Source organism: Vigna unguiculata, chromosome 8 (genome assembly GCF_004118075.2).
Source record: "Vigna unguiculata cultivar IT97K-499-35 chromosome 8, ASM411807v1, whole genome shotgun sequence".
NCBI classification, from domain to species: domain Eukaryota; kingdom Viridiplantae; phylum Streptophyta; class Magnoliopsida; order Fabales; family Fabaceae; genus Vigna; species Vigna unguiculata.
Window position 1 is genome coordinate 7,989,164 of NC_040286.1, and position 15,952 is coordinate 8,005,115.

The window sequence follows — 15,952 nt, forward strand, 5'->3', positions numbered from 1 at the left end:
ATACAAGAGTTGTTTGCTATTCAGATGCTGATTGAGCAGGATCTCCTTCTGATAGAAGATCTACATCTGGGTATTGTCTCTCCATTGGTGGTAACTTGATCTCGTGGAAAAGTAAGAAACAGAGTGTTGTAGCAAGATCCAGTGCAGAAGCAGAATATAGAGCTATGGCCTTAGCTTCCTGTGAACTTGTTTGGCTCAAGCAATTGCTTCAAGAGTTACAATTTGGAGATGTTACTCAAATGACACTTGTGTGTAACAATCAGGTTGCTCTTCATATTAGCTCTAATCCTGTCTTTTATGAGAGGACCAAACACATTGAGATTAATTGTCATTTCGTTCGGGAAAAGGTTATGTCTAGAGACATCAAAACTGAGTTTGTTAACTCAAGTGATCAGTTAGCAGATATTTTTACTAAGTCTTTATGAGGGCCTAGAATTGATTATATTTGTAACAAGCTTGGCACATACGATTTATATGCTCCAGCTTGAGGGGGACTGTTAGATATTGTTTGATATTATTAAGATATTGTTAGATATTGATAACCACAATATCAAACAATATCTTCTATTTAATCTTCTTATTTTCAGTTAGTCTTTTTACTTGTACCTCTCTATTATAAATAAATTACCCTATGTGTGGTTTATACACAAGGGAGATTAATCTCAATCCCTATTTTCTTTATTCTCAACATAAAGCAATATAATGAGAAAGATTATGTGTAGAACGGATACCTTTTCTGATGGCGATGGGAAGGTAACTCTGTGGAAAGGGAGACTCAGTTGTCGGAGCCGGAGGAGACACAGTAGTTGGCACTTGAGGTGAGTCACTCGTTGGTTCTGGAGGACGAGGACGACGACTATAAACCTGAAGAGGTGGTCGAACAGAAACGGACGGCGTACACGACACACCTGGAAGATCACAGATCATAGGAATATTGACAGGACTAGGAAAATCAACGGTATTAGATGGAGACTCAATGGAAGGAGAAGAACTTTTATAATAAAAGGAAGACTCATTGAAGGTGACATCTACACAAACAAAATAGCGGTTAAGAGAAGGAAAAAAACACTTGTATCCTTTTTGGGATCGCATAAACCCTAAAAAAACACATTTGTGTGATCGAGGAGATAATTTATCAAGCTCAGGACTAAAATTGTGCACAAAACATGTAGACCCAAAAACCTTGAGAGGTAAGGGATGAAGAGGTTCATGAGGAAATAAAATGGAATGAGGTATTTTATTATTTAAAACCGAAGAAGGCATGCAATTAATAAGATAACAAGCAGTAAGAACAGCATCACCCCAAAAAGAATGAGGAACCTCATCATGAATTAAAAGAGTGCGAGCGGTTTAAATAAGGTGTCTATTTTTCCGTTCAGCCACCCCATTTTGTTGAGGTGTATATGCACAAGAAGTTTGATGCAGAATGCCACGCGAAACCATAAATTGTTTAAAAGAATTGGAAAGATATTCACTACCATTATCACTTCTCAAAATTTTAATAGGAACACCAAATTGAAGTTGAATTTCATGGAAAAAAGATTGAAAGATATGAAATAATTAAGAACGACTCTTCATTAAAAATAACCAAGTACAACGGGAATAATCATCAATAAAAGTAACAAAGTATTGAAAACCTAAACTAGATGCAACACGACTAGGTCCCCAAATGTCAGAGTGAACTAAGGCAAAAGGGGACGAAGCACTGTGTGCGACACTATGAGGAAAAGAACTACGACTATGCTTGCCTAACTGACATGACTCACACACCAACTTGGACAACTTAGAGAAGCCAGGAACAAGGTGTTACAACTTGGCAAGACTAGGATGGCCTAACTGAGCATGAAGAAGAGGTGGAGACTCCATAACTGCGCCAACATGAGAAGAAGGGCGGAGATGATAAAGACCATGGGACTCACATCCGGTGCCAATCACCTGTCTTAAACTCGGGTCTTGTAAACAAACAGACGATTGGGTAAAGGAAATAACACAATCAAGAGATCGAGTTAGACGACTAATGGATAATAAGTTAAAAGGAGACCCAGAAACATAAAGAACATTATCAATGGATAAAAAGGGAAAAAGATCGACAGTCCCAACACCATGAGCTGAAACACGAGACCCATTAGCCATTGTAACAGAGGGTAAATTATCTGGAGAGGACAAAGAGGAAAACAAAGATTTGTTACCAGTAATGTGATCGGTGGCACCTGAGCCGAACACCCAAGGACCAACAGACGAAGATTGAGTCAGACCAGCAAAAGATGTACCTGTGTGGGCAACAGAAGTTGTGGAACTAGAAAGCTTACGATCCTCACTCCATTTGAGAAATTCATTGAAGAGAGCAGATTGGTCGGTGGCAGAAACAGATGAATGAGGATCTGCAGAAGATGGTTGTGACGAAGGATCAGTGTGTGCAACAGCAGCAGATCGAGGAGGACGACCATGTAAGGCATAACACCGATCCATTCTGTGGCCGAATTTGCCACAATGATCACACTTATGACGCCCTTTCTCCGGCTTGCGTGAGCGCTGACGATCATCACAGTGAGATACCAAAGCAAAGGAATCATTGGCACGGACAGGTGGATCAGCGGAAGGTTGACAAGGCACACGCAAAAGGGTGGAACAAGTAGAGGTAAAATTGGGTATAATAGTAGAACCGAAAATCTGATCACGGGATATGGGAATATTTATCAACAAGCCCGTGTAACATCACAACCATGAAGAAGCGTGATCGTAGCTCGATTTCCTGAGCAGGAGTAGAGGCAGGAGGTAAAACTTCATTAAATTCATGAAAAAGTTCAGTCACCTTACCAACATAATCTGCAACAGGGTCTTGAGTACGAGAAGCAACCACATTAAGCAGATCTTGACAGACACCATATAAACGTTGAGTGTCATTGGTGTACAGTAATTTGGCCTGTTACCAGACTTCATAAGAGGTGTCGTAGGCACGAAACAGTGGTTTCAAAGAAGCATGAATTGTATTCTTGAGAACCATGCATAAGTGACCATCAATTCTCTTCCAACGAGGAAACTCAGTGGTATCAACATCAGTCACTTTAAGGGTAAGATGATCAAAATACCACTGACTCTCAAGCCAAAGTTTAACGTCGGCCGCCCATGTCGAACAATTCTTGCCATTTAACTTATCAATGGGCAAGTGCATATTAACATTTGGGAGAAAAATGGACGAATCAGACATGGAGGCGACGGAAGTGGACGGAGCAGCAGCGGAAGACGCCATGGAGGAGAGAAATAAAACCGAAAAACTAAAAGTGCCCCAATGGAAACACGAAGCCTAGATCTGGAATGTCGAGGTCGAGGCGAGATCAAACGTGCGATCGCCGGTCAAAACTGAACTTCCGGCGACAGCGACGGTGACGGTGGCCGGCAACAGTTGCTGGCGGTGGGCGGCTGCCGGCGACAGTGGACAGTGCTAGCAGTGACCAAAGACCGAGGTAGGAAAAAAATCCTTAAGCTCTAGATACCATATTGAATATAGAGAAAGTAGGGATTGAGATTAATCTCCCTTGTGTAGAAAATACACGTAGGGGCTGTATTTATAATAAAGAATATATGGGCTAAGCCCAAAATACATATGAAGAATAATAACAATAAAAACAAAAAATAAGATATTAAAGATATCTTAACAGTATTAAAGGTGTATGTTAGAAGAAATAAAAAGACTGACCATTAGTCAGTTAGAGAGGTCAGGTTGTTAGTGGGTAGTTGGGGATGAAAGTCTTGTTTTAGGAAGAGTATAAATAAAAGGGGGGCAGTGTTGTAAAGGGCTGATCTTTTGACTTTTATAGAGTGTAAACAGCAATCCTGACAAATCCTGTGAGGGGGAATTTTGTCTTCGCTGATGACTAGAGATGAAGCTTTCTCAAGTTCCACCTCACAAGAGCCCAAGAGCATATGTCTAAATATGTGAATAAGCACAGGAAACAGTCCTCCATCCAAGTAGGGGACTGGGTTTTTCTGAAAATTCGCCCCATAGACAGGTCTCAATGCCAACCAGGCTGCACCCAAAGCTATCTGCTAGATATTACAGTCCCTTTTGTGGTGCTAAGACAGGTAGGACCAGTTGCCTTTGGACTACAACTTCCAGACACAGTCAGGATCCACCCAGTGTTTCATGTTTCCCAATTGAAGAAGGCAGTGGGCACCCATCAAGTTGAGAAAGACCTTCCAGAGGAATTGTAGGGCAGGATCTCTAATTGGTTCCCCAGAGAAGATATTGGATAGCAGATTGGGACCTCTACCAGGGACAAAAGATACAAGACCTCGGTCCTGATTCAATGGAAGGATAAAGGGGTAGAAGCAGCTACTTGGGAAGATGTCACAACAATCCAACCGTAGTTTCCTGACTTCAACCTAGAGGACAAGGTTGTTAAGCCGGGGGGAGTAATGATAGAGTATTAAAGGTGTATGTTAGAAGAAATAAATTATGTAGACTTACTCTAATAACACTAGAAACAAATAACAGGTAATAGCTCCTCTATGAATAATACTAGAAACAAATTTTCTGACAATAATGATCTATATAAATTTACAAAGACGTATTGGTGTGACATTGAGAAGAGATTAACAAAAGTTTAGGTCAAGAAGATTTGAACATATGAAAGCATACCACTGGCAAGCAGAGCAGATAACATTTAGATTCAGCCCAATAACATCGATGATGCATGTAGCCAACCTCACCTACTGGGGTATGTTAGATATTGTTAAGATATTACTAGATACTGTTAGTTACAATATCTTATGTTAGTTACAATATCATAATTGGGTTAGCCATATTTTCCTATACTATTCTTCATTATAAATAAATTACCCTATGTGTGTTTTCAACACGGCAGTTAATCCTATACCTACTTTTCACTATTTTCACAAGATAAATTGTTGAATTTGTAGATAGTGCTTGTTGCCATAATGTTGAATACAAATGCAGATTATTCCAAAATAATATTTTTTATTTTACTCTATCAATTCCAGCATATTAAAACTTTAAAGTACTAAAATTAGTGCACCGAACTAAAGAAATGTACCGGGAAGAGAAGAGGTTTCATCTTAAAGGTTCTCATTAAAGCATTCACTTCAACACCAGGAACCTGTATATATTACCAGACAAAACATTAATGAACAGATGAAAAGAAGCACAACTATCTATCATCAAATTAAATAAGGTATAAATATGACAAATAAACTCACTATACAGAATCATTGTGTTCATCATATCTCATTATGTATGTGTGTGTAACTGTACAGAGAGCACTCTGGAAATTCTCCCATTTACAAACAAAATTTTCTTATTCCCCAAGAGTTGTACACTTTGGATACCACTGGGCTTAATGGACTATGGCTAGAGTAGCAGCAAGACTAATTAGGTATGCTGTGAGTACTACCACAACGGAGTGGAATATGAAGGACTTACCGAATTGGACTGGAAATACATACTTTCAAATTTCTAAACTAAATTTGAGAATGCATAAATTTTAACTATAGTTGGTTCCATGGCAGTGGCATGCTATAGAAGCATCTGAAGGTGGTCAAGGGTACCACTTTTATAATTACACAAAACAAAATTCCTTTAGCACAAAATGAGGTGGGTCTATGCTCAATCCACAATTCAAGCCCAAAGGACTTTTGTGTTAGCTTTGGTGTTAGGTGCATATCAAAGAATAACTAAAAAGTTAATTATTGGCAAAATAAACTCAATTGGAAATAATACTAGTATGAGTGCAGATTATAGAATTGTACAATCACCGATGAAAAATGCTTGGCTATTTCAAAGGATAACATGTAGAAAATAAAAGATCAACTTATCCAAATGAACTCTTATACAAAACAAAAATTATATTTGACTAAGCTACAATTTGTGTTTGTGAGCATGCATGAGACGAAAGTACCTGACACATAAGATGAAACTCTCCTTCTTCAGGATGAATGCCAAAGTCTCCTGATGCTTCTAAAGGAACACTGCCAAACCAGCCACTTGCATTGTGTAAAAATATTCTTTGACCACGAAAACATAAACTCCCTGATATGTTCTTCAATGACATACAAAAAATAGAACAAAAGGGGCGAAAACAAATTTCAGTTCATGGCATGAAAAATACTCAGCCCGTTTACATATCAATATGCCTAAATACTTCACATGTGTTATAAAAGGTACAGAAGTCATCAAAAGTTATACCAATGCAATCCATAATGGTAAAAGAATTATTTCATTAAGATAAATACAAAGGATAAAAGACACTTCTCAAAAGTGAGAATACAAATATAAGTAAATATCACTACTGAGCAAAGCTACTCAGCCCCAGCCCCTTCTGAATTATGATATCTGTAAGGGAATCTCCTTCAAAAAGATATTTCAAAGTATAACTCTTAAAAAAGAGAAGAAAAAATAATAAGATTGCAAACCTGTAAAAAACCAGATAAAAAAGAAGCACTCAGTATGATCATTTACTAAATTATATTAAGCAAAACAAAAATTATCATGAGTACCAAGGAAGTGTTAACCACGTAAATTGAGAAGAAAAGATATACCTTAGGTAGAAAAAGAAAACTAGAAGTAAAAAAAGGATACGCTAGCAGTTGATGACACAGTATAACATTATATAGATGTAGCTTACTACTAGCAGTCATAAGAACTGATAGTTGGACACAGTAGTAACATAGTTTACAGGTAAATCTACCTTTGTACAAAGAAAATAAGAAGTTATACAACACATTTGAAAACTATATATGTTAACTATAGTGTATCTACTAATAGCTATACATATTTTCCTATTTATAGGCCATTTAATTATATATTTAACAACATTATCCAGCTTACATTAATCTATAGGCTGTAAATAATGGTCCACGATAGATATGTGGTCCATCATATCATTCTTCTAATCTTAGTATTCTAATGGCACTTAACCAATAAATAGCACATTTTAAAATTTTCATATGACATCAAAGCATATGCTGAGTCAACAATATAAAATGCAACACTTGTGGTACTTTCTAATAACACAGTGCCCAATCACATTGAATAAGGAATACCAAATATAGAAAAGAAAAAACTTCAAGTGTCCTAAGAGAAGGGTATAGAAAGTTGTACAGAAAAAGATGATGGTGCATCCAATGGCTGGAAATCCAACCCTATCACATCAAGTTGTCCATGAAAATTTGGAAATGTCTCCCCCTTGGACATGCACAAGTGAACCTAAACATAAGGTAACAAAAAAATATATATCTATAAGAGAACATAGCATCATACATAGATAATTATAAGGGTGAAGAACTTGCGATAACATGACAAATAAAGTTCCACAGCAGAATCTGAACCAAAAATTATAGGACTTGTTTGTACCTATGAAATAAAATGCTAGTTCATCAAATAATAAAGGTTTATTTATATTTCAGACCCTAAAATTTGAGTTAAATAAGTTATCAGTCCCTCGATTAAAAAAAAGTGTTTCAGTACCTTGAATTTAGTAAAAATACGGTTTAAGTCCCTTAATCCTAAATTTGAGGGACTAAAACAGTATTTAAAAATTTAGTTGAGCTCCTCAAATTTAGAGTCTAGGGGCGAAAATTATTTTTTATTTTGAGAGACTAAAATATATATTTTTTAATTTTAGGGGACCAAAATCAGAATTATCGCCAATTTCAAAGACAAATTATAATTAAGCCTATGTTAAAATTAAACAATTGAATCAATAAAACAGGTAGAAAAGGAGATCCTATTTAGACATCCAAAGTAATATCCACAAATGGAAATATATGTCAAAGATACATGGAAATAGACTTTCAAATTACTAAAAGCAAATATGAACATTACAACAAATGTTGTGGGTATGCACCATTTGTCTTATTTATAATTATAGAAACAAGAAACTGATCCCATATAATCAAGAATATCTTGATTATAAATGTATGTTTAAAGAATTTTTTTATAACGATATTACATCTTTGTTATTAGATTATATCAAATCTAATCTATTTATTATATTGATTCAATTTTCTCAACATAAATATAGTACCCACGTTGTCTTAGAAACACAAGGTTTCAACTAAATGTTTTTTTCTTTCCTAGAGTTGAACATGGTATCTAGAGCCTTTCTCAAAACCATGTTTTCTTTTGCCAGCCTTTCTCCCAAGTTCACATTCACTGTTCTAGCACCACCTCTAGCGAACTCATTTTTCTCTAACCAATATTCGCCAGGATGCCTCCCTTGTCCTCATACCCTTGTAATAGCTGCTCCATCAGAGTTTAGTTGTCCAATCTACTTTTCCCTCTCCTTAGGTTTTTGCTTTTTAATATTTCCACAAAACAAGTCTTCCAATACCACATCAACCTCCAGAATAGATTCTCCCATCTTTTCTGACCATATGGTTAGTATTTACAACATAGACAGGTCTAACTATTCCACTTGGGCTTTGAAAATCAAGTTATGGTTAAGTGAGTTGGGCTACAAATCCCATCTACCTACCAGTGTTCAATTCCTTCCTACATAAATCAAGAACAATGGACAAAGATTAATGTTCAACTTTGTCGTGTAATTAAATCCACTATTCACACCTCACTTAAACCTATTTTTCGTTACCAAGAGACGCATTCATTATATTTGGTGAGAAGTATGTACCCTATATACCAATAATGCACAATGTGTGTGCATGTGCCAAGATCTCTTAACACTTCTTGCCCTACAACATTTTGCTAGCTTACACGATTTTAAAGACCTCCTTCCACCGCCTACATATGTGAAGAAGGAAAATGAAAACTACTTCATTATAATCTTGGGCTTGTATTGCTTGCCACAGCTTTGTAATGTTAATAAATCAACTATTCACACCTCAATTAAACCAATTTTTGTACCCAAGGGACGTGCGCATCAATTTGGTGGGATGTTTGTGCCACTTATACCATTGACTTGTAAGGCGTGTACCAAGATCTCTTAACACTCCTATAAGGTGTGTACCAAGATCTACAAGATCTCTTAACACTCCTTGCCCCCGTAACATTTCAAAGGTCGTATGTATGCTAATCTTTGCAGCTTCGTGCTGCCTTACATGATTTTCCACCATCTACAAATGTGAAGGAACTTGAAAACCATAATGTGTTCTTTGACCTTGGGCTTGTATGGCATGCAAATAGAGCATACTGCTATTATTGACTAGTGTTATCGAAAATCAATTATGGTGGCACCATGGCAGAAATCAGTGGTGATTTTGAAGCTTACCACCACAACATGGCGATGGCAATGTGAGTTTCCCATGGCGGCTCCATTTTGCTTCACGGTTAGCTCACGTAGAATGGAGATGGCAGAAAAGGAGGAGATGAAAACGCTAGTTTGTAGTGGCAATGGCAAAGGAGAAGAAAAACCTAGCGAGCAGAGGCCACAGCATAGGGAAAAAACCCTAGTTGGAGAGCACAAGATATTTGTTGTCTCTTTTCTTTGCCTTTTTGTTGGGTTAAAAGTCCAAATGACAACTTTGTTAAAAATTGGGCCATAACCAGCCCAATAAAAACATTATATTTTAGCCTAATACCCTACCCATGCCTCTCCTTCTTCAGTGCCACTACCGCTTGCACTAATATCACTACTCGCCACCACTCACTGCCATTTTGTTGTCGATAGCTGCCTCGCATATATTGTATTTGTTTTACCACAATGCTTTCACTATAACCCGTTATGGTTTCTGTTATAATTTCGTAAAGGATTTTTGGGGCCCCAAATATTTTCCGTTATCCGATATTGATAACACTACTATTGACTTTTAATTAAGAGTTCCATATAAAAATATTTTATACATCTAAGGTATTTCCTTCGTATATAAGTGGTACAATTCAAGGATGGTTTAGTCATATCTCAAAGAAAATATGCTCTTGACGTTAACAAGGATGATAAATGTTAAGCTAGTGGACACACATGGATCCCAGTGTCAAAATTGCACTTGACCAAGGAAAACCATATTCTAATCCTAAATAATACAAAAAATGAGTTAGTAAACTAAATTACCTTGTTGTGACTTGTCCACCGATCACCCTTGCAATAAGCATAGTAAGTCAATTTTTAAACTCTATTTGTTACAATTGTTCGGATTCAGTCATACGAATCCTAAAGTATATTAAAAAGCTCCTAGAAAAGACCTCATTTACGATGATAAGAGAAATACTCAAATTGTTGGGTATTCTAACACTGACTCAATAGGGTCCCCAAATAATAGACACTCAGCTTAGGTCAAATTACAATCGAATTGTAGTACTTAGGCTACTACACTCTTATGTAAAAATAATTGCACCTTGACTATTTGCTATCAATTTTACCGAATGGTATGCGTTCAATCCGAGACAAAGGAACTTAAACAACTGAAGAGTAATTTTGGGATAGTGGAACTTTAGTTGCATTCAAACATGTAAGATAACAATTCCAAGGCAAATCTAAGGCAGATTTCTTCTAAAATTGAATGTGGCCTATTCAAACTAATGTACCTCATTAAACTCACGATTTTAGACAATGTTGTTAATAGCAACTATTGTTGGTTTCAAAAAATAAGCCATCACGTTGTGAAATCCATGAGAAACCATTGTGGCTGTCATTCTAATCATGTATATCTAGGTTAGGTCTATATAACCACTAAACTAGTCACAAGTACTATACATAACAAATATATCTATGTAGATGTTGACTTTGATATTTAACATGATATGTAGAAAAATTAGTGTTTAACTCAAAAGAAAAATCTTCCTCAAGTATCAAATAGAATAGAAAGGTAAATGAACTTGAGTTAGAAAAACACCTCGCCACTAGCCCTCCCTTTAGACCAAATAATTGGAATTTCAAGTATCCTTTCAAACAGCTGCATCAAACTCAAGCCAAACAAACTACATAAGCAAATTGTAGAAATTAAATGGAAAATCCAGAAATGTTGGACCATTAACTATTATAAATGTTACCGGGACAAAAAGATTATCAATTTTTAAATTAGCATGCCAATTCTGCTCAATAGTGTCGACAAAAACATTGGCAGACAACCAGCCTCCATCTTCAGATATAAGATCTGATCTCCAAGTATTACAATTTCCACTCAGATCCACATGTATGCGACTATAGTGATTTTGGAACTTTACATGTCCATTGACATTCTCCATCTCCCTAAAAACAATAGTATAAAATCTTCAATTCACAGACCATCACTATTTGGTTACAATATAAAAGCATCATTTATATTGTATACAAGAGATGAGATTATAAAAAGATTGTATTGAGATTTAATGAATTGAAGACTGAAATTGGGTTAGAACAATTGATTAATTCATTATAACTCTTGTACAACTCTATCACAGATATATACGTATGAAAAGCTGGGAGACTCTCCCAAGCATGTTTCCGCTCATCTCCTGTGCTTTTCTCTCTGTTTTAAGTCTAATTCATGTTACAAGCACTCATCTCACAACAAATTTATGCAAAATAATCTAAAACATTCTACTGAAAATATCCAAATCGAAACAAACATGTTTTTTTCTAAAAAACCAAGATTAACATTACTCTTATAGAATGTTAAATAAGACTTAATTAAGTTTTAAATCTCTCATAAATTTATGTCTTTTCAATTGAGTCCCTATTAAACTTTTTTGCCTATTGGATACTCAATTTTTATACTTTTCAATTAAGTTCATTGCGTTTAATTTTTATCATTAGTTGGGTGATGTGATTGTTATTTTGTCTCAAACATCTTGCTTTCTTATGTTCACATGTTGAGAAATGTGAAGTTTTGTAATTAATAAAACAATATTGCAGTTAATGTAAAACAACAAATGACTTTTATTGCTTTAATTTTTTTTACATTAATCACAACACCTTACAAAAGAAGCAAACAACAAATGATATAAGGATTATAAATATGGTCCTGCAACAGAGGCGAACTTCGATCTAATCCCTCAATATTGAAAAAAGACATCTAAAATATACTTTCTGTTGTATCCAGAAAATAAATATAAATAAAATCCTTTTAAATGACTATAAACTTACTCTTTTAGAAACTAAATCCAAAATTTTCAAGTTTCAAGGATACACCAAAGAAAGAAATTGGTTTTACAAATTACAATTATGTCAAAGCTCAAGAAACTAAAATGGCAAAACTCGACTTCAACGAATAAGCTAAAAACAATAATCAACCATACTTAATTGATAAAAACAAATATTAAGACTTTAGATAACATATTAATGGCAGCATGTTTATTTTATAGATCTCGATAGGAAAAAGCAAAATTATATTATATTCTTCAGCATCCTTAGAATCTATGTTGCCCAGATACGAACACCGATACGACATGAACAGGAAGATATGGCTAAATTAAAAAAGTATAGGACACGGGACACAGAGTGTATATACATATTAGTTTGAAACTATCAACTAACACATTGTCAACTAACACAAAAAATTAATCTAATCTATCTATTTAATATCCAAAAAACAAAAAGTAGTGATCGTTTAAGATTTGTTCCTTATTTTAATCATCATAATAGAAACTTATGTAATAAGTCTACAAGTCTTTTGTTCTTTTAGGAAATCATTAGATTTGTGGTTATTAACATAGTGTTGGAGTCATGTCAAGATCATGTCAAAGACAAAAAATGTCTTTCAAATTGGACATAGTATGTCGTATGAGTATCATACAAGTGTCGGTGTCTGATACGGACACGGGACACACCATTTATGAGGCATATCCAAGCTTCATAGCTCAGAATATAGAAATATGCACTTGTTTGATTGACACACAGAAGAAGGTAAAAGGAAACTAAAATTATATAATTAATAAATGCATGAAAGAAACACAGAAGTAACTGGAATAGAGACCTACAACAACTTGTATTAGAGACTTTGAACATCCAATGATTAGCACTTAAAGGATGTTCTGTCCAATACAAAACACTAATTCTTCATTCTTCTAGATTTCTGAAAACAAAGATGGCTAATTAAATATGCCAAATAGAGATCCCACTACTAATACTTGTCAAAATTGGGCAGGACCGGCCAGTTCAACCGGTAGAACAGAGAAGTGGTCCAAATCTTCCAAAAACTGGATTTCAATCAAACTGGCCATGACCCAGGAAAACTGGTAGGTTGAAGGGTTCAACCAATTGGCTAAAAAGGGTATGTGCTTTTTTGTTGTAGTTAGTTCTTTTAAGAGTTTTTAGTTGGTTTTTTAAGAGATCTGAACTTGAATATGATGTATTAGATTTGTTTACCTTCATATATGAATTACTTTTATTATATGTATGACTTATGACCATTTTAAGCGAAATTATAATTATAATTTTATAAATTTATGTGTACTAATTTATTTTTGTCAATTTTGCCTCTTATATTATATTTATATATTATAAAAATTAAAATAATAGTATTTTATGGAGACCTGTTCGACTTTAGTAGAACCTTTGAACCTTGAAACCATGCCTTCCCTGGTTCGATATACTGTCCAGCTACTTAAAAAATGTTGCTACTATGATTGTCATTGTCATACTACTTAAAAAACTGAAGTATTATTTAGTATAAGCAAGTTAACTATCAAGATGATACAGTTCTGGAAGAACGCCCAACATAACATTTCTAATGATGTACACAATATTAAAACCATGGACTCATGAACTGGTGTGTTCATTACTTCAGCTGTAGACTGATTTTAAATTAAGAGATAATGATAAGATCAACTCTCACCTAACTTCCTTGTCACCATATGCAAGCAGCATCAGTGTTGCACCTTTGAAATGAACTGAATCCAATGTAATAGGCAGAACCTTCGTAACAGCTTCGGACTGCACAAAATCTATCCCATCAACATGTTCGGAAACAATATCTTCAACAGTCAGACCCACAACAGACTTCAACTTTGCAACGGGACCAGAAAGAAACCAAGATGTCAACTCTTCCATATTTCTTACAATTGATGTTAAGTCAAATTTCACAAGCAAGAGCTCAAATGGATTTTGAAAATAGGTTTCCAATTGAGAGTTAGGCTTCACAAAACCCAAATTTTCAGATGTCAAACCTCGTTGGCCCTCTGAAGAGCTGTCATTATCGTCCATATGATTGGCAGCAACATATGGTACAAACTCCTCATTTTTCTCTGTTATACCATTTGGATTTGCCGGTTCTGCAACATCATCACTAGATTGCAAATTTTCAAATTCACCCTCTCTTGTGTGTAAAGTTGGATCACAAACTAACTTTAAGTAATCCGATTGAATGCCAATATTTTCATTTACTGAGGGAGGCAATGCCAGATCTTTTAATTGTGTTACACTTTGGTTATCATCACTTCTTTTTTCATCACCAACAACAGGTTTGGCATTTCTGTCAACCTCACTTTTCACCAAATGCATATCATGACTCATAAAATGATAACATTCAGAAGGCGACAAAGGCTCCCCAAATTTCCATTGTGATTGATTACAAAAGTATGCATGAGCAGCTGCTGCACTACGTTCAAACATTCTCTTTTTGATAGCAACATCAGATGCAAAGATGCTACCCCCATTAGCCTTCCTCTTAAACTTGTACTTCCGAGGCCCGGATATTACTCTAGACCAAAATCGAAGTCCCGATGCAGGAAGTCTCACCCCAAATGATTTTTCCAGAGCTGCATGCTTCGTATCATAATTAACACCTTTGTCCATCAACCTATGATCGTGCTTACCATCATTCATGCAAAAAAAGGGCGCAGATGCAGTTGACTCCATGAAACGAGTTTCCATCTCCTTTAAACCATCATCACCTTGGGACACACCACAACTCCTCTCAGAAACAAAGTACCCCACCTCAGCAGCTTCCTTAGCCGCATCATCTCTTTCTCTTTCCCAATGAGCCAAGGCTTCCTCTCGTGCAAGCCTCCTTGTTCTTGTACGATAATCTATGCCTTCTTCAGCCGAGAAACTTCTGTCCCTGCTTCCTTCATTGAAGGGTATTCCAAACCAAGTAAAGTCCTTCTTCTGTGCTACCAAGAGACTTGGATGCGACAAAACCGCATCAATCACCAACTTTCCCCTCCTCAAACTCACAAAGGGGCGGAGGCGAAGTTTCACCGTGGGAGCCTCGCCACACGAAAACTCCTCCTTGTGAGGCCCAAATGAGCAAGATTCCAAAGTAATGCTCAACGGCGAAATTCGCCGAACCTTACCAAACACAAGGTCACGCTGAATTTGCTCACTGATTACTGAACAAACAGAAGGCAACAAATTGGCCTCAATGAAACCCTTTGCTTTATTCTGGCCATACCACACCAGCATGCACACTCCAGATACAACAGCAGTGCAAACAGAAGCCCTTATCAAAAGAAGACCCTCCTTCCACAACGGTGTCAAATAACTACCCAAAGCCTCACTCCTAAAATAAGGTTCCCTGGCACATTCTAACCTCGACCCACTTCTCAAAATCAAGTCTTTTCCCAATAACCCCGCGTTTTGCCCAGAAAAAGCTGAAAGCCGTAACGCTTGGCTTACCAAACGGCACCGTTTCGGGGACACGCAGCACGTGCAATTGCAAAGACCCTTCTGCGGCAACTTCCTTCTCTCCAAACGAAAAGGGTTCCTCTTGCTGGTGCCACTTTCCAAAGAGCCATGAAGACTTGTTCCCAGAAACAAGGTGTGGTTTTTCAGACTCATTATGGGGTCTCATCTCAGAAGAATCGTTGAAGATGGACACAAATTTCGACTCCCTTCATCACCAGCGCGTTTAATTTTGAGGGGCACGTTGTGGAAGTGTGAAAAACGAAGCGAGTATGGAGTCTGAGAATCTTGGTTTGTGTTGTGTTGCGTTTTGGTAATGGCTACGGTACTCTCTCTAGATGGTTTCGATTGGGAGAAGGGTTGAAATTGTTTGGCTCTGTTTGGAGGTAGAAAGGTGAAAATTGGGTTTCACTTTTAGCCCACAAACGGGTTGTTATGAA

General features: G+C 36.3%; 1 protein-coding gene across 2 annotated transcripts in view; it reads right to left on the reverse strand.

Annotated features, from left to right (window-relative positions):
* The window catches only part of LOC114194467, a 40,910-nt gene extending 24,958 nt beyond the window's left edge, over positions 1-15,952 (reverse strand). The window contains exons 1-6 of one of the 2 annotated variants that reach the window (XM_028084708.1): positions 13,726-15,939; positions 10,961-11,159; positions 10,804-10,863; positions 7,118-7,222; positions 5,916-6,056; positions 5,055-5,117 (exon numbers count right to left, since the gene is read on the reverse strand). In XM_028084708.1, coding sequence (XP_027940509.1) covers positions 5,055-5,117; positions 5,916-6,056; positions 7,118-7,222; positions 10,804-10,863; positions 10,961-11,159; positions 13,726-15,668 — 2,511 coding nt within the window. In that variant the 5' untranslated portion in view covers positions 15,669-15,939. Of the gene's footprint in view, positions 1-5,054; positions 5,118-5,915; positions 6,057-7,117; positions 7,223-10,803; positions 10,864-10,960; positions 11,160-13,725 lie in introns of both variants that reach the window. The other variant, XM_028084709.1, reaches the window with a different exon arrangement.